A 25,904-nucleotide genomic window follows, 5' to 3' on the forward strand; every position below is an offset into this window, starting at 1 on the left:
TAATATGCTTTTATCATGTTAGATAGATGTCTTTTATCATGTTTTTTTTTTTTTTTTTTGGTCTAAATCTTTTATCATGTTTATATATATGTTTCCACGTTATCTTCGCGCATAGGTTATAGGCTGATTTATGTATGGTGGAAAGTAATGATAGACTATCGATGCACTTCTGCACAAGGTTATATTATATAGATCAAGGATATGCTGTTTATGTTAACAATTCTAAAGACTAAGATTAGCCGTGCACAAGACCTAATGATATGATGACCTTCAATTATTACAATTAATTCCAAATGTCCATTCTACAATAAGGGCAATACACGTTGGTGTCTAGCCAAGGCAATAAACATATGGAGTGAAACTTATGGGTGCAAGGTAGGTGGACCAATGTCTCACCCGTCTTGAACTGGTCTAAACATATAGCACACTCTTGTTGCTCCCTTACTCGCCACCCGAACCATTTGACAAGCCTTCCCCGGCTCTTCTTCAACCCAACCACCTCTGTCAGTAAATCCTTAAGAGATTTACCTTTCCCTTGCTCCAATTTAGTCGCTTTGTCTTTGCCATTTTGCCTGAACTTGAAAATATAAAGCAAAAATCGGGACAAGTAAATGTCAAATTTGGTGATCTTAACATTAAATTGAAACCCTTGCTAAAATGCGCACAGCCGATAAAGTCTGTCAGCGCTAAAAGGATAAAATAATTGTCCGACAAAAGGCAATCTCACAATTATATGCTCATGTGTTACCACATGTTAGAAAGATAATAATAGTACACCATCATGTGTCATTATCAAGGAATTAAAGCAAATGGCTTGAGCTGGTTCGGTGCATTTTAAGGTGAATTAGGACTTGGTTTGCTATCATACACTTGTTTAAACAAACCAAACCTTCTTCGCGGGTTTCTCAGCCGCTCGTCCAATCTATCTTTCGCCTCTTTGGCTGCTCCTACGAGCTTCTCGTCGTTATCAACACCGTAAGATTTGTTCCTAACATTTCTCTCCTATAATTTTATAAATTGTGTAAGTTACAATCTTTCCTGCCAAGAAAATGTTTGAACTTTTTTCTTTTATTTTAGTCGTTTCATTACCGAGAAGGAGACATAGGCTTGGTGACTCTCGTGATTGGTAGTGTAGAGAGAGAAGGATGGTCGGCGAGTCCATACGTGTCCCGTTGCTGCCGCCACAGAAGCCGTGTTGGATAAGTCAATCGGTGGAGCACCGCCGTGAAAGCGCCGCCTCCTCGCGCACTCAACTCCTGGAAGCATACCAGCCATAGGTTTTATTCTTGTTGTGTTTTAGCTTGCTTAGAGAAAGGGAGAGAGGGTGCGAGAGAGAGAGAGAAATGACCGGCAGCTACAAAGGTTTATATCGCTAATAATTGAGAGCAATATGATATAATGATGGAAAAATATAAAGATGGGTTAGTTAGGTATAAACTAAAAGTTAGTTAAAAGTTCAAAAAAAATTAATCTAAAAGTTAGTTTTAAATTATATAACAGTTTCTTATTTAGCATTAGAATTTCCTTTTCCCCTATTTTTTCCATCTTGACTGAAGGCCTTTTGACAAAAAACAAACTTTTACATCTTGAAGGTACAGACTTTAGTAAAGATATGAAACATTATATTGTAATTAAAAAAAGAACAAACAGGAGCCCTGGTAGTGTTGTATTAGATAACTAATCATGGGAATATTTTTACCGAAAAAATCGTATGATAAGACCATAATATAGTATATTATTAAATCAAATTAGTAAAAAATAATAATCATTGTTAAAATATATAGGAAAATGATTAAAGACACGTAAATAATGTGAGGGCAGAAAACAAGAAAGAAAAATGCATTCGCTCTATTTTACTACAGAATGTGTGGTTACGTTTTGGTATAAAACGTTAAACCCGTTTAAGTTTACGTGAAAGTCCATCATATTTTCTGAACTGGTAACAAGTTTTATAACTATTCTAAAATTTCTTACAAAAAAAATCTAAAATAATAATTAAAATTGTCAGTGATATAAAATACTATTTAACTGATGGTCAGAGGAATATATTACTTTTGCAATATACATAGAAGAAATCCAAAAGCTTCAAGATAATTTTACTACCTTTCAGCTCAAGTATTTACCCAGGATTCAGAATACAAAGACATATGCTCTTGCACTGATGCATGAAATCAATCTTCATATTGTTTTCATATAAATATAGAGTCTTCAATTTAGTTAACAGAATCTTAATCGTGTCTTTTTAAGTTGATGTAAAAAATGAAATACTATTTAAACTGGAATAATGTAAAATGGTGGATAATGTTTCATCTAAAATCACTCCGATCCAACTTTGTTTTTTCCTATATATTCTTCTAAAAATAAACAAAATTATATATAGAGGTGATTTTGCTCCAATATATTTTATCTATAACATAATTTTATACTATACAGAAAAATATAGAAAATGCTACATTTTTACTCTAAAAATAAAAAAAGTAATATATCTTTTATATTTTTATAATATAGAGGAATTCTATTATAAATACATTTATTGGAATAAATATATTTCTATAATAGAGTTTATCTATTTAGAGGAAAATATAAAAGAGAAAATTAGGTTGAGTTAAAGATGCTCTAAAGCTACACTATTAGGTTTAACAAAATTCACTAGTCAGCAGTAGTAGAGAAAAAATGAAACTTCTTTGTAATTCTTGAATTATAGAAATAGTATATGATATTTTAAATTTATTAATCTACAAAAAAAATATCTGTGATAATCTTGTAAGTTTTTTAAAAACCAAAATCTTGTAAGGTACGTACGTTGTAACCGAGTTTGTGAGTCATCTTATACGTGTATTCAAAATAAAATATTAAATATTTTTCCGAATAAATTATGCCAAAGCCAAGAGAGAAAAAAAAGAGTTACTTCTTATGTAATTTATGGACCACATATATTATGTATGGACTAGAGTAGAAAAGGTCATTTGCATTTCAGATAATTTTTGGTACGATGTGAAGAATAACTGTGGACCAAGAAAAGGACGAAACAAGGGAGAGGAACTTTCGCGGCAATTTACTTTGTCTCCCTCTCTATCATACAAACAGCACACACATCACCACTCATGCATTCATTTCGATCCAGACGTCTATTTTCCAAAATAATTAATTATAGATATGATTGATAAGTGATAACCTCTTACCAAAAAAAAATGACAAAATCAGTAAGAAAAAAATTAGTGAAAAACTTCTAGTATATCTTCCTATTAGCTCTATTTACTTTTTGTATATTGCATTTTTGTAAGGAAAAACTTTTTATTTCAAGATCGATTTCTCGATTAAAGTTTCTCTCTCCTCTATTTTCTCGTGCGATTTTTTTTCTAAGGTTCTTTTGCTGCCTCTTCGCATCTCCGGCGCCGCCGCGGCGATAGCCATAGCCCCACTGTCTTCTCTGCTTCTCCTGTGTGTCTTTGTGGTCTAGCTTTTGTTTCTCGACGGAGGTGGTGCTCGTCCAAGGATCTCTGGTTCAGATCTGGCGGTTTTCCATGTAGATCTGGCGGTCTTCCGTGTAGATCTGCAGGTACATGGCATTGGCGATAAAGCTTGAGAGGATGGCTCTACATGTCATGTATCTCTGGTTCTCGCGACGAGATCTCTGTCTGGAGGGTTTCCCTCCTTTGCTGGGTTGTCCTCGAGACGGTGGCGCATGAGGTACCGAGTAACCTGGCTCGGGTTTATCTCCTTCTCAGTGTGGCGAGTGACTGGTTGGAGACGTTTTCCCAGCAGGTTAGGGGTCTGGGCTCGTGGATCTAAGGTCTCTCACATTAGATTTGGGTTCGCCGGTGATACGCGTTAAGTCTCGGTGAGGGATTCTTCTCTCTCTGAGGTTTTTGGTGGTGGCGCGTTTGGGTTGACTCAACCGCGTATTTGTTGGGGTCTCTTTGATGCGTACTGGTTTGGGTTTCTCCTCATAGTTTGTGTGTGCTCGGTGGTGTGGCTCTCCTTGTCGCTGTCTTTTTCTCTTGTGAATCTTATTGCGGTTTGCTCTCTTGTGGAAACACTTCAGGTCTGTGGTGAAGGGTAAGCTTCACTTGAACTTTCAATTCGTTGTTCATTTTGTGGCGCTTCTCCAGAGGGGGTGCGCTCTTCCTGTATCGGTGCTCTATATGGGTGCTTGGTTAAATCGGTGTATACGGTTCCGGGTTGGAGAGATTAACATACTAATATGTTTTTGTTGTTGTTTTTATAACGAAACATGTTTGTATTCAATTATACTATATTTGTTTTAATCTTAACTAGACTTTGACCCGCCCGACCGGGCGGGTATATTGTTATTTTTTTTAAACAACAAAATTTTTATATGATTTATATTTATACACATTTTCTATAATAATAACTTACTTTCGGATATAAATTAAGTTAAAAATTTAATTCTGAAAATAAAAAAGTGTTATTTATATTTTAACCATAGTTAGATGTTATTATTAATTTGAAGATGTTATGAATGTGTTGTGCAGTCTGTTTAATATAATATATACACTATATAACAATACAATCACTTTACATATTGCCAACCTAATTATAATTATGTGGCCCATCGATAATTTTTAAAGCCCATTATCAATCCATTATATATAAAAATTAACACAAAAATCAAAAACAATTTACATCATCAACAGAATAGTCCTGGAATGGTCAATACATTAACAACTTTTTTATAATTATTTTCTTTACTTTTCTGTCGGTGTCTTCTCTTCCCTATCTTATTAACTTTTCATATTCCTCTTCTTCTTCTCCGATTAAGATCTCATGCAAATTAAAATATGTATCAATACAAACGATTGATCAAAGAATCTGTTTGCGAAAAATCAATCTATTTGATTCAGGATCTACATCTATCATACATCAGGTTTGACTCTCAATTGTTAAAATTTTAAACTTTGGTCAATTTTTTCTTTCAGCAGCTAGTTCTGTTTCTCTAGATCGGCCATAACTAAGTATATGAAGACATGAAATAGAATAATTAATTCTCTAATTTAAGGTTTTGTTAAGATATATTTCCAAGTGTATATCAAGTTATCAATTGATCGCAAAGCTAAAGTCATTTTTTCTGTTGACAGATAATACTAACTGATGCTAATTAAAAGTTTGTGTTAACAATTCTAATACTTGTCTACTTCTAATTTTAACTATAAATTTGTCTATTTTTAATACAGTGATAGGAGAATAGAAGGAAGTTGTGGTTCTACAATAAGAGAGCCTCAAAGATAAGTCCAAGTCTCTATCTTGATGCTTTATATAATCGTTAAGCTATAAATGCAATTTTAGCAAGAATTTTACTAACTGTTTTAAGAAATAGATGCTTAATTGTCTAGCTTAATGATTAATCAGAATATTATCACAGAAATTCTTTGGATATGGAACAATACGACTTATATCTTTCATTCTTAGTAATAATTGTTGTTAATATGATTTATACGACAACTTTGTTTCAGGTACATGGTGAATTGACCAGAAACTAAGAATGTAACCACAATCATCAAAGAATTATAAATTGGCCAGTACATTCATATAACGAATACTAAGGTTAGTTACTCAAAACTAAAGAAATAGTATAGGATTCATACTATTATGAATTGACTGGTTAGTTTAGAACGGCTTGTTCATTTTTTTTCTAAGTAGTTTTTGGCTTAGAATTACTCTTATATCATTCTTTTTTTTTTTGGAGATTTAAAATGAATTACTTGAATGTGTGATAATGCTCGTGGTATGCTTAGTTTTGCATGGATCATGGACAAAAGAAATAACACTGCATCAAACTTAGATAAAACATGAGAATTATACCAAACTTAGAAGGTTCAAAAGAGCTTAAACTTTAAAAACAAATTCATAACATTGTTCAACCATAGAAACAAAATCAAGTCAACTTTCAATCCTGATCTTCGTTTTCAAGGTTGTTAAACACTTCTTTGAAAACAACATTCTTAGTCTTCCTCTGAGGCTTTCCATCCTTGTCCACAATAAGGATTTTCAATCCTTTCTTTGAGGTCACCCTAGAAATTGCAACATAGAGCTGTCCATGTGAAAACACAGGTCTAGGAAGAAATAGACCAACTTGAGAGAGTGATTGTCCTTGGCTTTTGTTGATAGTTATTGCAAAAGCAACAGCTAAAGGCAATTGTTTTCTTCGCATTTTGAAAGGAAGTTTCTTATCTGATGGATGTATCAACAACCTAGGAATATAAACTATGTCACCGACTTTCTCCCCAGTAAGTATTCTAGCACCAACCATGAAATCCATCATCTCTGTTATTTGCAGTCTGGTTCCATTCATTAAACCCCCTGTAGAATTAATATTTCTGAGCAACATAACAGGACAACCAATCTTCAATCTCAAACTATGGTTTGGCAGTCCAGAAACTTTAATACTGTTCAAAAAATCAGTACTGAGTGCTTGATTATTTTCTGAGGTCAAATCGGATGGATCAATACTGTCAGAACTAATATAGATCATTTCTTCACCTGAAAAAACATCAATAAAGAAAACGTTAAGGTCTAAGGCGCATATCAATGTTTACATTATATAGAAAGTGTTGACTAACCATCAAGTTTAGATAACATATGATCATTAATCATATTAACATCCTCATTAGTTGGACATAAGATTGCTCTCTCTTGAAAAAATATAGGATCCTGTAACTCTCTGAGGGAATCACTGCTTCCATAAATAGCATGGCTTATAGTCTCAATAGGATCCTTGGGGTCAATTATTAAAAACTCATCAGGAATATCTATCAGAACCTCCCCATCATTTGGCTCCTCAATCTTTCCATCGCCAACGTCCAAAATCCAGTTGGAAAATTCCTTAAGATCATTTGCTTCCTCATCAGTCAGATTATTGGAAGACAATCGCATGTTTTTTGTGAGCTTCAAGACCTTGCAGTGCTCCCAAAGATATGAAGAATTCATTGCAGCCAATACAATCTCTGCCCTACCAGCTCCGGTGATGACTGGAAGTACTTAACGAAAATCACCTCCAAACACAACTACTTTTCCACCAAATAGCTTGTTTCTATGATTTCCCATAAGATCCTTTAAACTTCTGTCCAAAGATTCAAAACAATACTTGCTCATCATGGGTGCTTCATCCCATATGATAAGTGATGCTTCCTTTATAAGATTAGCCTTATGTGTGCCATGAACAATATTACATGTGGTAAACTCGTCTGGATTAATGGGTATGCCAAACCGGGAATGAGCAGTCCTACCACATTGTAACAATAGAGAAGCAATTCCGCTAGATGCAGTATTCAGTACTATATCTCCCTTACACCTTATTGCAGCTGAAAGGATTCGCCACAAAAATGTCTTTCCGGTGCCACCAAATCCATAAACAAAGAACATTCCACCTCTTTCAGCATCAACAGCACCAATGATCTCATCATATATCTTCTTATGTTCATCCGTCATCCTAAGTATATCTCTATCATGAGCTGCTCTCAATTCTTCAAGATTGTAGTTACGTTCATCGAATATCAATACATTTTCCATCCGACTACTATGGCTTTGAATCTTTGGCATAGATTCATACAACGATAAAGAACTCTCATTCCTTTTCATAAGCTTCTCAATCTCTACCAGAGCAAATTGTTGTTTCTCTTCAGCAGTTAAAATAAGTCCTGTAAAACATATATCATGAGTAACAGAATGAGAACAATATATGTTTTAGAAATGATAAGTCACGTGTTTTAAAGTGATAACATAAAAAGCCAAAAAAGTGATAATTTGATACCTGGTATTTTCAGACGTTTCCTATGATGATACTCACTGTCTTCTGACAATAGTTCCCAAGTTTGTTTGAAGACAACCTCTGGTTGACCCAAACTATCAGAGCTTAGCATCATCACAAACATCTCTCTAACAAAGGATGCAGAACTTTGAAAACTGTGCCTTGCTAAATCATCAATATACTCTTGATCATCATCCAATAAACCTCGAGCAAAACATGCATCTTTGTACTCAGCATATACTACATTGTTATAGGTCTTCAAGTCTTGAAAACTGGTAGGACCTTTAACAATGTTCAATAACACTCTTAAATAATAGGCTGCCTCTTGCTTGCACGGAGCATAATTGATTCTTCCAACACTAAATCCTTGTTTTCGTCTTTTGAACATCTTTTTACTCTTATCAAATGTATAGAAGTTGGGGATCTGAGCATAAGTTAGAGTCCTAGCGAAAGCATCCACTTTATTCAGCTCAAACCATGCTAGATACATTGTATTCTCAATGAGTTCGCGGCTGACAACGTCCTGAAGTTTGTCTTTACCTTTGAAAATGACTTTGTTTTCCGGGTAGATGGAATGTGAGTTTCTCAACCGGAGTAGATCTGTAATGAATCAGATATTTAAAAATTCTCCAGGCACCTTCACAAGCTGAAACATATCTATACAATAAAGACAATAGTTAGGATTCATACTTTCTAGTCATTTACCAATATAAAATCGTAATTAAAATGTAGAATGCATCAATCACCTGCAATCGAAGAAGTCTTTTATTTCATTCTTCTTTTCATTCACCACACCTTCTCCAGCAATAACATTATTTGATGCATCCATCTCTGGTGGTTCTACTGCTACAGTGACCCGATCTGCTCCCTTGTTAATATACTTAAATAAGTATTTAATAGAACCAGCTTGATTGCACCACTCGACATTGATGTGAGCTCTATAACGAAGAGACAGCTTCTTGTTATACGGGATAACCCATCTGTTATCGAGTTTAATGCCGTTTTTCTCAATATAAACACCTGATTGTTCACGTCGCCTATACACAGGAAAGCCCTCTTTGTTAACTGTAGTTTTCTCTGCATGTCGTTTAGGATAATTCTTCTCACAATTCCCATTTTCCATACATGGTGAATTCATGTTGGCAGCTCCACATGGACCGTGAATCATCATGTCCTTAACAACATTATACAGCTCTGGCTCTTCATCTTTATCTGGTATTTCAGCAGATATGATATTTTCTATGTCATCAATAGTGAGAAATTTCGAGTCAGGATGCATATAAAGTAGGATGTGAGCATGAGGAAGTCCACGTTTCTGAAACTCTACTGTATACATAGCTGAAAAAATGAAGAAAGCAATCGAGTTAGTCCAAAAATTTGATACACAGAATTTAATAACTTGAAACAGAAGTACATACATGAAACAGTTTTTCCCAAAAGTTTCTTCTTCGTTAAATCGTCCATCAAAGAGTCTAGCATCATCTTAAACATTCGACAAATGATGTCAGGTCTGTCGTCAGCCTTCAATCCATGTTTCTGTACATATCTAGTTATCTCTGGCCATTTTGGATTGCAAGTGAAAGTGATAAATAGATCAGGGAAACCAAAATGCTTGCAAATGGTCATTGCATCAAGATAGTTATTCCTCATGTATCTAGGACTTCCTGTGAAAGTTGCTGGCAATATAAACTGCTGACCTTGTTCATGCATATCGATGTTGCCTGCACTTTCAGATTCTTTAATAGAATCATAGCTGTCGGATCGCAAGCAAGTCTGGTTAAACTTGAGATAACGGAGCCTGTTTTCTCAATGGTTGTGTAATCATCAACCAGAAATTGTTGAAACAACCTTCTTGATTTCAGAAGAACATTAGACTCATTTTCTCTATCTTGAATCCTGAAAGCAAAAAACTGTCTCATACTAATTGTATCTTTCTTCAGCTTCTTGTTAGCTTCTGTGACACCCTTCTTAATACCAAGTCAAAAACCATCCTCACCATAAACAAATATCAGAGGATACTGTAGTGCAAGGTATGAAATATGAATTTCACTTATTCTTTGTAGCCTCCCTGATTTTTCCTCAATAACAATGTCCCTCTTATCCATTCCTAATTGAAAATCCCCTGGAATTAGTGCTGCGACTTCAGAAGCAGTTGGCATGCTATATGTCCTTCCATCTTTTAAACGGTCACTAACAATCCTCATATGTAGAGTACTCTTAGGATTATCATCCAATCTGTGTCTAGCTTGTCGAAATTTGGAGACATATGGATTGACTTCGTCTAGCATAGCTATTATTTTCTGGATGATCTCCTTTTTCAAACCATCTTTCTTGCCTTTGCTGTAAACATTGTTAATGTAATCAAATAAGTATTGAATTAACTTAACATGCCAAGAATATGAATCATCGGAAAACTCATTTAGATAATACCTTAATATGTTAACTCTATTCTCTGCCTCATTCTTTGTGTCGACAATGTATAGCTGACCAAACTTTGCAGAATTACCATCTGGAGGTTTCAAACTCCCCAGTCTATGGTAGTTTTCACCTTGAAGCTGAAACATTTTTGGTCCTAACCCTTTTGGAAGAGAACGATCTATCTTCCCTCCAATAGAAGTAAATGAAAATACCATGTTATAAGGCCGGGTATTCCTTTGAAAATGTTTGCTGAGCTTATCATCTCCATTAAGTAGCCTTTCCATTAGCTCCGGGGTTTTTTTTAAAAGAGGCAACTGAACTTGACCTTGCATACAACATAGAGTAAATATGGGTTTTCTTGACTTCATACTCTTGTTTATACGCTCCCCAAACCACATATACGCTCCACAATGCTCACATATATATGTTGCATCACCTTCATCAATATAATCTACAAAACACATATTTGGGTCTGGTGAAAAAGAATTCATGGTAGTCTTTGTTTTGATACATATACAAATTCAGGATGGTAGATTTTTGTTTCAGAACTTACAACATTCTTTTTTTGCAACCTTGGCAGTTTTAGATTTGGTATTGTAGAAAGCTTGTTTCATAAATGCTGCCATTGTAAGGACCCGACTTCTGTGATTATCTGTTTTCATTTTTTTGGGTTGACGACATAAGCATTTTCTTCATCAGAATCAGTACTCTCTATGCTACTACAGTCAAACTCTTGATCATTATCGTCACGCATTGTTCCTGATAAAATTCAATGTAACTCGAGTGAAAAAATAATTTTATGACAACAACACAGAAAACTAATATAATTACGAAATTACCGTTAGATGAAACATCTGATAGTTCAAAGTCAGCATCATCATCATCATCCAATATAACACCTGAAATTTGTTCACCTGAGGCTAAGTTCATAAAACGAACAGTCAGTTTGAAGTTGCATTTAACTCCCTTTACTTAAAATAGAGTAGATAATAACTGAAGTAAAACTTACATGGTATTTCTGGATTTTGCTTACTTTTTTTCACTGATTGCAAGTTTCTGACATTTTCTTTCATAATCCCTAAAACGCATTGTAATACGTTCTCAATGAGATATAATGATATAATGATATTTAGTTATCATCTCAATAGAGTTTAATACCAGTTATGAGTTTTCTTTTCTTTGTAGGTTCAACAGCCACAAAGAGATTTCCTTGGGAACTCCTTTGAATACCAGAAGATACAGGTATGTTTTTAAGATCACCCAAAATCCGCTTAAAAACTGATCTTAATGGTATTGAATGTTGAATAGAATTCCGATTTGAATGTTGTAAACCATTACTTTGACGATTAGTAGCATTACTTGTATTATCCATTGATATATGACCATTTTCCCTGTGGAATTGGGTCAAACCATTATATTGTCTCTTTCTCATTGTGACCTGCTAATCAAACAAACATATAAGTATTATGTTATTGAGAAAGAGTCATAGATGTCGATTGTTGAAGAATTGGAAACCTTAGATTTCGATTGGTGTGTTTTGTGGAGAAAAGAGAATGATCACGTAAGTCATTTGTTTTGATTATAGAATATTCTGTAAGGTTACTTGGCGGGTTCACCAAATTAATTTAAATTTTTTGAGATTGATATTTCAAACAGAATAAGTTGGAAAAAAATAATCTGTTAGGATAAATATATTATTGTTTGGATAATATATTTAAGTTACATTTTAAAATCCATTAATTTCCATGAGGAGCAACATGCTTTCTGATCATCTAAGGTCTAAATTTTTATAAACTCTATTTATATATAAATAGACGTAAAGAAGTTAGTACTATAACATGTTCTTACATAAGTTGATCAATTTAGAAGACGTAATTGATTGTATAAGGGTTTAAAATGTATCTTAGTCATTAATCTTTGAAAGGGTCACAGGATTGATTGTATAAACATTTAGTTTTGTTTTTTCAGGATAGTTTATGCTATTATATTGTCTAAAGGGATTTCAACTACAGCATATGACAAGTAAGTATTTATTAACGTTAAATGCTCGTAGGTTATAAAATATATTAGATCATAACACATAGTAGAATATCTTGAAGTGCTATAAAATGAATGACATCATAATCAATACTCAATTATTTTATTAAAACTCAAAATTTTTTCCTAACTGATAGTAAAAAAAATATCAAACTAATACGACAAACTGAAGATAACATCATAAGAGCAAAATAAAAAAAAATATGTTTGAGATCATAAGATACAACCAAATCGTCAAATGCACGCCCCTTTTAACTACTCTCCATCATTCATTTTCACCTTGATTATCTTAGAGCATCTGCTCTTTGAAGTGAAAGAAAGGTCATCAATCTCATTGTGGACTTTTCGTTTTGATAGTGGAGTTGAAGAAAAACATGTGTTGGCTGCATTTTCGATGCTAACGGAAGAATCCTAAAACATTGAAACATATAAAGAATATTTTGGTCAAAAATACAAATATGGTTAATCTATTAATTTAAAAAAAAAATTAAAATTACAAACCTGTCCTGGTAAATGATCACATGAAACTACAATGTGGGTTGTATCTTCAGTATTATCATTGTCAGACTGAGAGAATATTTCATCAGCAGACCAAGTTCCCCCAATGTTAAATATATGGCATCCGTAGTCAACATTGTCTTTGCTCACATAGACACCAAATTTGAATGTCTTCCCAATCAGATCATTAATAGTGTCAGGCAAGTCCTCAAAATCCTTAACCTAAATAGAAATATAAATTAGTTTTAATAATTATCTTATTTATAAAACAAAATATGATATCTCAACTACAACTTATACATACCTCTTCTAAAGATCCATCCAAGAGCACTTCAGCACTTACTCCCAAAATGTGTTCAGCAATAGTATCAAGCAACATCACGGGTAACTCACCAGTTTCATCCTTTAATAGTAGATGTAGTTTAAACCTAATAGAAATTTCCAAATTAGTGAAGACATATATCAACTATATTATTGAATCAAGATTTAGAAACATAATTAGGTGCAACATGGGTGACTGACTGATGGCATGTACCACAATGCCAAAGATGTTTCAGAGGCACCAGATCCTTATTAGTAATGTTGGTCACCTTATGGAAGTGGCACTTAACACATCCAAAATAATACCATGCCCAGTCTGTGTCTATTGCATAAATTGTTGCCTTAACAATGCATTTTTCAATCTACAAAAATAACAATAGTGTTAGTAAATGTGTATCTTATAATACAAAAAGTTTACATACAAATAAGAAAATGAACCTTAGTTGACATTATGATTTCTAAAATTGTTCTCTCTGGATAAAGAGACCACGTTTCTGGTTGTCGTTGGTTTCCAATCGTTTTCACAACATGTGGAACAGCAGCAGTGAGAGTAAGGTCATTTGGCATCCTAAAGAGTAATACGTAAACTTTGCATTAATATATTTATGTATGATCCTAATAAAATATGTAATTATTATGAGACTATAATAGAACATCTATTCTATTAAAAGTGAAGCAGTCTTGAGAAATCTACCTATGAAAGTTGTTGGGATATTTTCCTTTTATTATATTTTGGTCTTCTCCTATATATAAGGTTGTTGGACCTATCTATAACAAGTTATTATATTTTTAGTTATACAATTAATTATTCTAACTAAATGCGACTAATAACTAACTATGCATATTTATTTTTTTCTGTTACCATAAAAAAATTAAAACCCTAATACAGTGGGATCACGATTATTGTGATAAAGAAATCAAAAGAATATGTAGAGACTTCTTAAACTATACGAAAATACTATATTAAACAAGATCAATCATATTTAATCCAACTATGATTACCAAATCTAATGACTCTTAAATATACTAACAACTACAAAAATATAAGTTAACAAATAATACCTTTTGAAACACTAACAAATAATACCTATAATATTATTTTTCTACTTTTAATGAAAATGACTATTTTACAAAATGTTCTTAAAATTACAAAAAAAAATTAATTCTCATTGATGAAAATTTGGTATTTTGGGTTTTGGGATAAAGACTATACATACCCATTAATTAATTTAATTCTTTGCATTCATGATCTATTAAAAATTTCTCATTGTATCAATCCTAATTTTTAATTTTATTAATAGGTGTAAACCCAATGTATGCTTCTAAACAAAATAAATAAACAATATACATTTAAATTGTAATAGTATTGATCAATACAAAAATTATAAATTAAAATGCATAACATAAATACAATAAATTTATTTATATGACAAATAAAATAGTTTATTCAGTTTTTTGTAGTATTGTAAAGTATATGAAATGTTTAAAAGGTATTAAAATTATGGTTTTACCGGGTTAATCGGTGTCGGTCCACAGATTAATAGCGAATTTTTTGGTTTTATTGGATTTTAATTAATAAGTTTTCATTGAATACAAATTTTGTGGAAACATATGAGTTTGTAAAAAATCTGACAGAATGCTACATGAAAAACATAAACCAGTCCGGATTATATACGACCACTATATTTACCAATTCGATCACAGATCTGGATCGGATATAAAAATATTTCTTATATCTTAATTCGTCTATAAATCATATATGTACTCCACTAAAAATAGTTCAATAATTTTTTAAAAAAAATTTCTTCTCACCATTTAAATGGTATTGATGCACTATTAGTCATCATCATTAATATTTGTGAATATATAATTTGTACTTTAAATATTCCGGTACCCATTCAGTTTTTGGTTTGATTTTAATTTTGAGTTCTAAAGATATATGATCTGTTCGGTTCTTTTTTTCAGTTTGATACAATTCGATTTGAGGTTTCGAATAAATGTACTTAAATTTATACTCTTATATAGAAATTCATCAAAAATTTATATTTAATTTCGAAAACAAACCCGCGCTTTCCAAGCGCGGGTCAAAATCTAGTACAGTCTTATATAATCTTGCAGAATAAATCCAGGTGGATTTATCTCCACACTTGAAATTTCAAATGCATTTGTTATCTGGACTTGTCCTACAACAAAAAAAAATTACATTACAATATGGGCACAAAATCATCTTTTAAATATAAACTTCTTAATAGTTTAGTAGATATCTTACCAATGTACACTGAGATTTTAGCAAATCTCAGTAAACAGAGAAAATTCTGATTAACTTGACCAACTTTGTATGCATATAACACGTGTTCAGCACATAGACCCCAAAGACAAGTTGCTATTTGGTGACCGCTGATAATAGTTGAAAAAGGTCGTAATATATTAAACACAGATTTTTAAACATTTGAAATATATATTTGTGAAATATAATTAGTAACTTACTATGAATCTGTCAAAGTAAGTTCCAACTTCTTTGTTTCTTTACCTTGCACTGGGACAACCTGAATATTGCCAATATCTATTGGATGACCAATAACATCTACAACCATATAAACAATATTAAGATAAATATCTATAAAAGGAAGCATATAGATTATAAACAAAAACACTTGTAAGTTACCAATAAGAAACTTGGAATCAAGATTTCCGTTCACAATTTCTGGGATAGTGGTTAATGTCAAAAAATTGTCATCATTTTGCAGTAAGAATTGGTGACGTTGGTGTTACTTGTGATCAATATAATGTATTCATGTCGCGTAGGTCGGTAATTTCCAGCAGCTGCGGTTAGAGAGAAATTCTCAATAAATATATATTGTCCAACCACCAGTTTTTGAACACGAGAAAAGAAGGGTCTCTTGCAGGTAGCATGAATTTTAACACCCTATATTAACATTAGAAAAAATGTAGTTCAGAAGTTAGCAATATAGCGTTTGTGAAACATAAGACCATAACAAATAGATACACTTACTGTCTTATCTGCGAGTATGAACTGAAGAGAGTCTCCATTCGATTGTTGTGTCCATAGATGCAGAACTTTCACTTCAACCTTCCAAGTTGTTTTAAATTGTTTGACATGGTTCAACAAAGTTATTTGGTCGGTTGGAACAATAGCCATTTTTGTGTCAGTATTTTTAAACGTGAGGTGTTGAAAATATAAGGAGTTAGAATATGTTTTATAGTGATTTGGTAGTAAAGATAGGTTTAGTGAGGATCGCGTGGATATTCCATTTCAACATCGTGAGGATATTCCATACCATCTAGGAGTCTAACTTGAACTGTAAAATCCATATTTTGTAGGAGAGGTTAAATGAAGTTAAGATATGAAATCTTTATAATGTAGATAGAATGAGCATTTTAATGCATATCTGATTTTAAGGATGAATATATTGAAAAGTTATTCGAATATAACATATATTTTGACTATAGAATCCATATTTTGTAGGAGAGGTTAAATGAAGTCAAGATATTAAATCTTTATAATGTAGATATTCAACCGCATTCTGAATTTAAGGATGACTATATCTGTTATTCGAATATCTTAAATATTCAGATATAACATTTATTTTGACTATGGGATTTTATTGAATTTGGATAAATTAATTTGTTGGATAAAATATATTATTGTTGAGGAATTATATTTTGGATACAATTTAAAGTTATTATAGTTAGATTTCATATTTTATAAAATCCGTTATAATATCATAACTTCGTCAGTATTAATTTTTTTTTTAGTTTTGTTAGTGGAGTCTCTTAATTAATACCAGTTGTGCTCTTATTGCACCAGGTTTGTTTCAGTTTCAGGGATAGATGTTAATACTTATATATCAAGGCGATCATAAAAGTCAAGTAAGACGACCAATGACTCTTTCTTAGTGATTATGATTGTTGAATAGAGTAGATTGTTCAATAAATTATCATAAATAGTTAAACATTCAATAACAATAGTAAAACATGAACCCTCTACTCTATTAAAATAGAGTCCTAAATTTATCTACCATTGAAATTGTCATTTAAGTTTTGGACTGTTTCAAGTTTGTTAGTGTGTTACATAATTTATGGACCATATCCTGTTAGTTACAATTAATTATACAATAAAATTAAAACTAGATAACTTAAATTAAACCAACAATCTATTATATTATAACAACCAAACGAATTATGTTCTATTGAATTATGTTCTATCTACTCTATTAAACTATACAGATTGTATATTTACAATTATATTAGCAATTCAATAACTCTCACTTGGACCTCTTTTACTATAGATTAAACTTTGCTCTAAGTTGATTTATAATTTTCTCTTATCAACATCATATAATTTTTTCTATACTGAACATGTATATGTTTGGTTCCTCTTTAACTTACATGCCATTATGAACACATGACTTAGAGACTTAGAGATACATGTCATTATATAAACTTCAATAATATAATTTCAAAAGTGCCAAAATATGATATCTATTTATAAAAATCTATTTAAAAAAAAATAGAGTATAAGTTAGGAATTACATGTATTATTTATTTAAAAAATATTTGTAACTACTAATTTCGAAAATATAATCCTTATCTACAAGAAAATTACAAAGATATTATTCAGCAAATATTTCAAAAATATAATCCTTATCTACAAGATTCTTAACAAGATATTATTCATACTAACTTGATTTGCACATCAAATAATTGATAACAACTTAATACAATTTATTTATCACGAGATTCTCTCATATTTGAAAGTTTATATTTTTAAAATAAACTAAACAATCACATTAACCATATAATAAAAAAATTAGATTTTTTTCTTATATGTTATATTTTAATTTTTTTTAAAACGTCCATAAATTACTAAATCTCGGTCGATACAACAAAGATTTATTTAGAAGCTATTGAAATCACCTAGCGAGAATATGGATTGCACAACAAATTTGCTTTCGTAACCTTTACCACCTTTCTCTTCGTCACAATACCGAAAATGAATAATTTGAAAGTGTCGATTAAAAATCTGAAATGGTAATGTTTTCTTTAATTCAGTCCATTGTTTTCCTTAACTAGATGTCCCACGTACATAGAAGAATGTATTTTGGCATAAAAATGATTGCATACTCAAAATCAATACGAATCATCATCAATTTCGTTTAAAATTTTGTTACAATAAAAAGTATAGGTTTGGGCAAAAAATCTGAATCTAAAGAATCGTACCAAAGGTAGTAATGAAATTTAATCAAAATTGGTTAGATATCCGAACGGGTTCAAAATTTTGGTATCTAGAGAACCAAAATGGAACCGGATCCGAAACAAAATATTTCGGGTATCCGAATATATTCAAACCATATGTATATACTTAAATATATTAATTATTTTTAAATTTAATATTTAAAGAATATACAACATATATAAGATGTTTTTAAGTTGTCCAAAGTACTTAAAAATATATATAAATAGTTAAAAGTACATGTTTAAAATAGTTAAAGGATACTCAAAATACCAAAATTACTTAAAATATCTATTTATTTCATATCCAAATATTTAAGATAAACCAAATTTTATTTTAAGTTTAAGTATTTTGGCATACATTATTCAAATTTATATGTTATATATTATTTTTATTTTTAGATTTTGAGATATTTAAAGTAAATATGAATTTTATTTTGTTTTTAAAGTTAAAGTAGTTATCTGAATCCAAACTCAAACCAAACCCGCAAAGATTCGAATTAAATCAAACTCGCAAAGATCAGAACAAACCGAACCGAGCCAAATTGAACCGAACCAAATGGTACCCGAGTGTCCACTCTTAAGATTCAAATGTAAAAAAAAAGTTATTCATAGCAAAGTATACTATTTATAATATTTAAATACAATATATTTTAAAAAAATCAGTCCGTGCAGAGCGCGGGTTATCATCTAGTTTATTTTATTAATACTGAATTGAAAGATAGAAGCAACTACTTAAAAAAACAAAATAAAACACATGAATAAATGTTATTATAAAAACCAAAAGCACAACTGAAACCAAATAAGAAAACAAAAACTAAGCTAGTCTTATTTTTAAAAACGAAAGCATAACTGAAAACAAATAAAGTTCATTTTTTCCTTCTAGTTTAAGTTATCCTTCTCAAGTTTTATTAACTTGGTGCATTGCTTCTTGTTAGTGGAATTGAGATCAGGCAGCGCATCTATTTCCTCTTTTCTCTTAGATGATGGAGTATACAAACCATAGGATATATCTTTGCTTGAAATTTCACTCTGAGTAGACACCACACAGAAAAAATATTAGTGAAATATAGGATAAAAAGTCTATATTATATAAGAATATTTGACCTTGTCAGACGATTTAGTTGAAGACATGGTGATAACTGGTTCATCACTTTCCTGCTCTTCAGTTTCGCATGCATCAGCTTCGGCTGCTTCAGCTTCAATTTTAGCCAATTCTTCAAGAGTCCACACCTTTGATATTTTATAAGTGTCAGCACCATAAGAAACATTATCCTTATTGATTTGAACTCCAAAGTGAAAGGTTTTCCCGACAGCCCCTGCTATTTCTACTGGTAGTAGCTCTGGATCCTCCATCTTATAAAAAAATGATAAAAGTATGGTCATCAACTATATTAAAAATTAGATAATATATTGAATTGAACACTTACGTGAGACAAATTATTATTCTAATTACCTCATTGTATGACCCATCCCAAATTTGTTTAGCCATACAACCAACTACTTTTTGAGCTTCACTGTCAAGAAGCAGCATCTTAGTATTGTTGTTGTTGTCTTTAACCAGAATATGGAGTTTGAACCTAGATCACACATACAAAGTTAGAACTACATTTAAATATTCGTAAGAAAAATTGTTTATAGGATTATTAAAAAATGGTTACTTTGGTTCGACATTTGATACATTTTCATGACATGTATCACAACGCCACAATGGTTTAGTTGAATTGGCCAAAACGATTTCACGTCTGATCCTTGTCACCTTTTTGGTGCATTGGCAACATCCAAAGTAAAACCAAGCCCAGTCCGTATCATTACCATAAATGGTAGCCGTGATTCTGCACTTTTCAATCTGTTGAAAGAAAAAATAAGGACCAAGTTGCAGGATTGATGTGAAAATAACAATTAAAATATACCTCTTTTGCGGCTATCATTTCGGCTACGGTTTTAACTGGATATGTCAGCCATACTTCTCTCTTCCGCCTTAATTTCTTTTTAGTTACATCAAGCCCAGTTGTTGTCAAGGACATATCATCTTGGGATAACCTTCAATATAAGCATAACGAACAAAACATTTATAACTATAGATTTTGCAATTCATTTGGACATTTCATAGACTAAAGTATACACTTACAACTTCATATACTCATCAGATTCAGGAATGCTTGGATTGATTTTCACATCAGATGCGTCAAAGGAATTTGTGACTTGTAACTCTCCTATATAACAATAAAGAAACTACATAGTCAATATTAATTAGTTTAGGATAATTGTATTAAAAAAATACGCTTCATATTAACTAACCTCTATAGGAGGTTATCTTTGCAAAACGGATCAAACATAAAATGATCTGTTTATCTGCTTCTTGACAAGACACTTGAAATTGTTTAGCAAATCGTCCCCAAAGACAACATTGAATTGCGTGTCCACTGTAAAATTTTAAACATTTATAAAGCCAGGTCATAGCATTTTAAAATTCTCGTATTATAAATTATTGTTTAAAATCTACCTTGTGTCTCTTAAGTAGAATTCACATTTTTTCCTTTCTTCACCACTCACTTGAACGGTCAGCATATCACCAATTTCAACAACTTGTCCAAATACATCTGAAAAACATACAATATAAAATCAAAAATAAGGATCACGATCACCATTGTTTATAGATTTAACAACAAATATATAAAATAAGAAATAGGTACCAATCAGAAAATCAGGATCAAGATCTCCATTGTTGATAGATGTAAAAGAGGCCAGAGATAGAAACGGAGTTTCTATTTTCACATCTGAGGAGGCGATTGATGTGTCATTGGTTATAGCAATTCTGTATGCGTGAGCTGTTGTTCTGTAATACCCTCTTGCAGGAGATACATTGAAAGTATCAATAACCCTCCATTCGTTAATAGGAAGATCTCGTCGAACTTTAGCAAGAAAGCCATGTTTGCAAGAAGCATGTATCTTAGCACTCTATAATGAAAAAAAAAACGAATTAATAATCGCGATAAACACTTATTCCACATAAGAGTTTGAAAATGATTGTTGTCTCACAGTTTCATCAGCAAGAATCATTTCTAAGGATTCCCCACCAAACTTTGATTGTTGTTTCCATGAATGAACTGCTTTGACATGAACTCGCCACTCTGTTTTCCAGGGTTTGATATCACTAACGAAACTTTTAGCTTTTGGAGGCATAATGTAAAGAATGGAGAGTAAATGTAGTTATAATAATGTGGTGTTATAACTACAGGTATATATAGCGTGTAGGCTTGAGATGTTCCAGGGTTGTATTTTGAACGGATTAGGATATTCCATAATGTTGTTTAAGAAGTTAGGGAATATTTTCTGTGATTTTGTATATAAATTTGAAAAAATATATATATACTTTTTGTTAAGATTTTATGTCAAACAAAACTAACGTGATCCATATATATATTTGTTAAGATTTTTAAGATATATCATAATATTTATGTTCTTATCTTTATTGGTTTAACATTTGGTATTATCTTGTTTCTTTTACATCTGAAATTGTTTTATTTTGAAGATAACCGTGGTTGATTGTTAATTAGGATCAGTGGTTTGTTCGAGAGCCGGTAAACCGATCTTAATGGTCCTACAAATAATTTAGGTAATGGTCTCTTTCAGGTGGTGATAAGCAAGAAGATGAAACTGGGACTGAAAAGTTAGTCTGATTAATTAATTAGGTAATCGTCTCCTTCAAGAGTCTTGTTGATGATGAACTTTTGGATTATGGAAGTGTAGGTGTTTATTAGTTTTATTGATGATGAACGTGTATATAAATCTACTCTATATAAATGCTTGGGATGGTTGGAGAAGTAGAAAAGGTTGGTTACATAGAAAGAATATGAAATCAAGTGTAGGTTTATTAGTTTTGTTGATGATGAACGTGTATATAAATGTAAACTATATAAATGGTTGGGATGGTTGGAGAAGTATAAAAGGTTGGTTACGTTAATTTTGAATATAAAATCAAATAGCTTAGATAAAAGGTTAAGTATAAAAGGTTGTGATTATTAATATGTATGTAAATTAATGGTCCTAGTAAGACTTTTTTTAAGTAGATAAAAAAAGTGTCTCTATTTTAATAGAGTAGATAGTAGTGGTAAATATAAATTTCTAACATTCATAATTTAATTTAGTTGATTATTCTTTCCATAAATTAATTTGCGGCATCAGTCAATGTATAAAACGTAAGTTTATGGATGCAAACTTTTAAAATACAAAAAAAGTTTTATATCTGTGAAATCGTTAGCTATATATTTAAGGGAATTGCATTGATGATAAAATATGTATATGATAATGGTTACTAATTGGTTAATTTGCGTGTTATGGAAAGTTTTTATGATAAATTGGAACACAAGTTTTGAGATATAATTAATTCGTCAATATTTTATATTATTACTCTGATATGATTTTGTTGGTTAAAACCTAAAACAAATATCATTGAGTATATAAATAGGTAGCCTTGACACATTTTCTCATCATAATATTCTTCCCAAACCTAAGCTTTACAAACAATATAAATGATTGATGTTATGGGTTTATGATAAAGTATAACTTTTAAACTTGAGATATCCAATCTATAATATATAGTTTCAAATGATCATCTTACCAAGCGCAGGACGCAGGTTATCACCTAGTAGATTATTAAAACATGATCATTGCTACTTCTTGCCTTTCATTTACCTTGGTATATTATTTTTCTACCATTACTTTTTCAACGGGAATTATATCCTTCATTGAAGACATAAAGGTAATTTAGTTACTAAACATTATGTGGTTTTAGCTATGCATTAATTGGAGCGCAAGTTATGCCATATTAATTAGTGAACTAGATTTTGATCCGCACGCCCGTGCGGGTGTATTTTTTTAAAACAAATATGATGCTATTTGCTTTTTATGTCACTATTTAGGGTTGGGCAAAACACTCGAATTCAAAGAATCAAACCGAACCCAATCCGAATAAGTAGTACAAAATCCGAACCGGAATTGATTAAATATCCAAATTATTCAAAATTTTGGTATTTGAAGAACTGAAACCTAATCCAATCCGAACCGATGTATTTTGGGTATCCAAAATAGATTTATATACTTATATACATATATTAATTAATTTTAGATTTAATATATATAAATTAAAACATCCAGAATATATATGATACTTTAAGTTCGCATAAATGCTTGAAAATAAATACAAATAATTAAACGTAAATATCTTAAATAGTTAAAAAATACTCAAAACTCCAAAAATACTTAAATAATTATTAATTCTCTATCCAAATATTTAAACCAAACCTATTTAAATTGGTTATCCAAATCCGAACCAAATCCTCAAAGATCTGAACACGAAATCCAAAAAGACTCGAAAACGAACCCGAACTCCCACCCCTAATCACTATTATATATATATATATATATATATATCCTATATGTATCATCATAGGTTACAAAATATGTGTAATCATATAATTAATCATATTTTATACGTACCATCAAATAAGTTTTTTTATAATTAATAATATTTTATACGTACAATCATATAAATAATTTCATATATTATATTTTAAAATTTAATGTGAAATATAAAAGCCATAATTTAACTTGGTGTTTGAAATTGGGCTTTGTATTGTATTTTTATTATATATATTGAAAACATTTTTATAATAGTTATTGGAAAATATGTTAGTAAAAATCAAATTTTGAATATATGTATATTTTTGAATGAATTTTTGATATAAATCAATTTTAAATTATTATTTTGATTTGAATATATATATTAAGTAACATAGACCCATTACTTTTTAATACAATGTAATGGACTTTTGATTTTTTTTAGTAGCATAAGCCCATTATTTTTTTTTCTAACTTACTGCTATCCATGTTTCCAAACAGAACTATTTTTTTAATTACTATTCATATTGCCAAACAATCCCAATTTGTACTTCAATTTTAATAATATAGATATTTTATATAATTGTGGTGATTTTATTTCATCAGATTCACCCTAGACCCATATCATTACATTTCGTTTACTGATTTTGTTATATAACTGTGTTTAGTTTGGCAAGCTGTTATCCTTTATTATTATTCTTAATAGGATTGCAAACGAAGAGTTCTGAAGACACTTTTTATAGCAGTTGTGGTCATCTCAGTTTTTTATTTATTTTGTTTCCCTATATTTTGTTCCTTTTATATTTTATTATTTTATTGCCTATAATTCATTTTCTTATATTTATTAATTTATTTTATGAAAACAATGATTCTATTGACTATGTTTCGTTTTATCTTTACTTCATAATTAATTTTATATAAGTTTTTGCTTACTCTTATAGATTCACTTCAGTTAAGCAAAATAAAATAACACAAGTTTTTTTAAAAAATCGAAATATACTTTATAAAGACATTCACAATTTCGTGAAATCCCATATTATATAACATGTAATATTTCTTTCTATGACTTTTACCTTTTCAATATCTATAGATTCAAAGTTAGATGATTTTCTCTTAGGAAGCAGATATTTACGGAGCTGTGGATTGGATATATGACATAACCTACTGACGGGAACAATGGTTTTATTGATCATAAAATTCGTTTCTTTGTAGTAGATATGGAGTAAGTAGTCGACATTTATAAATATAATTGACAACTTTTGTCAACATCATATATGTTGAAATTCCTTTTATTTTCACAACTTATAGAAACGTCGTCATTAAGTGTGTTGCTTGTTAAACATTTGCTCACGCTTTCTAAGATTTGTGGCATTCGACAGATGCAGACGTTGTACTCTGTATTTTATATTTTTGGCAAATTAATTGGAGAAAAGGTAATGTACTTTATTTTTTTTTAAAGTGGTCAAGCAGATATTATCTGTATATTTTTCTCAAATTATTTTGGTTATCATGATAAGGTCGATTTACGAACTTGACTAACATTGATAGGTTTTCCAAAGTTGTGTTTGAGCCCAATGATGTTCCTGAAATTGATACTTTCAGAAAAAGGTAATATATTTCGTTTAATGAGTTCCGATTTATAATTATTTGTAGTTGGATAAGTTTATATTTTTTGTTAATTGTCTTTCTAGGATTGAAAATAGAGAGTTCTGAAGATAATTTCCACAGCAGTTGTTCTTTTTTCCTTAGAAACTTTTCCTTATAAGTTCTGCTTTTCATATTTTATTATTATATTATCTATGTTTCGTTTAATTTTATGAATGAAATATTTGGATTGTCTATTTTTCTTTTTTTTTATCTTAATAGCATAACTAAGTTTATATAAGTATTTACTTCCACAGACTAAACTTTGATTACACCTAACCAATAACACAAGTTTTTAACGGTTTAAGTAATTGACCTAATACAACATAATCAATTTAGTTCAATCCGTCATTGTATAACATGTAATATATGAGACGCGAACTTTTACCTTCTGAATATCTATAGACTATAAATTACAATTTTTTTTAGTCTATTCACTCCGTGTAGGACGCAGATCATCATCTAGTAGATTATTAAAACTTGATCATTGCTATTTCTTGCCTTTCATTTACCTTGGTATATTATTTTTTCTACCATTACTTTTTCAACGGGAATTATATCC

The 25,904-nt window shown here is 30.8% G+C and overlaps 1 protein-coding gene and 1 long non-coding RNA gene across 8 annotated transcripts; one reads left to right on the plus strand and one right to left on the minus strand.

Annotated features, from left to right (window-relative positions):
• Nucleotides 1–256: 256 nt before the first annotated feature.
• LOC106361630 (probable E3 ubiquitin-protein ligase RHY1A) lies at nucleotides 257–1,475 on the minus strand. 2 transcript variants are annotated; one of them, XM_013801409.3, is made up of 3 exons: nucleotides 1,090–1,475; nucleotides 890–1,002; nucleotides 257–572 (listed from the first exon to the last, which is right to left on the minus strand). In XM_013801409.3, the coding sequence occupies exons 1-3, from the start codon at nucleotides 1,273–1,275 to the stop codon at nucleotides 284–286; spliced, it is 588 nt and encodes a 195-aa protein (XP_013656863.1). In that variant the 5' UTR covers nucleotides 1,276–1,475; the 3' UTR covers nucleotides 257–283. The 2 variants fall into 2 exon arrangements, with proteins under 2 accessions (XP_013656863.1, XP_013656864.1); XM_013801410.3 differs by having other exon boundaries at nucleotides 257–577; nucleotides 1,090–1,387.
• A 257-nt stretch (nucleotides 1,476–1,732) lies between these two features.
• Nucleotides 1,733–25,586, plus strand: LOC125576670. Of its 6 annotated transcripts, XR_007315107.1 has the most exons (9): nucleotides 1,733–4,888; nucleotides 5,196–5,565; nucleotides 11,372–11,428; nucleotides 12,155–12,208; nucleotides 15,848–15,948; nucleotides 16,872–16,933; nucleotides 25,078–25,131; nucleotides 25,247–25,306; nucleotides 25,390–25,586. It is a non-coding gene; the product is annotated as an uncharacterized LOC125576670 (long non-coding RNA). The 6 variants fall into 6 exon arrangements; XR_007315105.1 differs by lacking the exon at nucleotides 15,848–15,948; XR_007315106.1 differs by lacking the exons at nucleotides 25,078–25,131; nucleotides 25,247–25,306; nucleotides 25,390–25,586 and adding an exon at nucleotides 21,441–21,681 and having other exon boundaries at nucleotides 4,422–4,888.
• Nucleotides 25,587–25,904: the final 318 nt, after the last annotated feature.

Source organism: Brassica napus, chromosome A7 (assembly GCF_020379485.1).
Source record: "Brassica napus cultivar Da-Ae chromosome A7, Da-Ae, whole genome shotgun sequence".
Lineage (NCBI taxonomy): Eukaryota > Viridiplantae > Streptophyta > Magnoliopsida > Brassicales > Brassicaceae > Brassica > Brassica napus.

What these genes read in the sequence shown, in the direction of transcription:
- LOC106361630 (XM_013801409.3), bottom strand. Translation starts at nt 1,275, where the DNA reads ATGGCTGGTATGCTTCCAGGAGTTGAGTGCGCGAGGAGGCGGCGCTTT. An exon ending in AAGCCTATGTCTCCTTCTCG is followed by an intron (nt 1,003 to 1,089) that starts GTAATGAAACGA and finishes ATAAAATTATAG; the next exon opens with GAGAGAAATGTTAGGAACAA. An exon ending in CTGAGAAACCCGCGAAGAAG is followed by an intron (nt 573 to 889) that starts GTTTGGTTTGTT and finishes TTTCAAGTTCAG; the next exon opens with GCAAAATGGCAAAGACAAAG.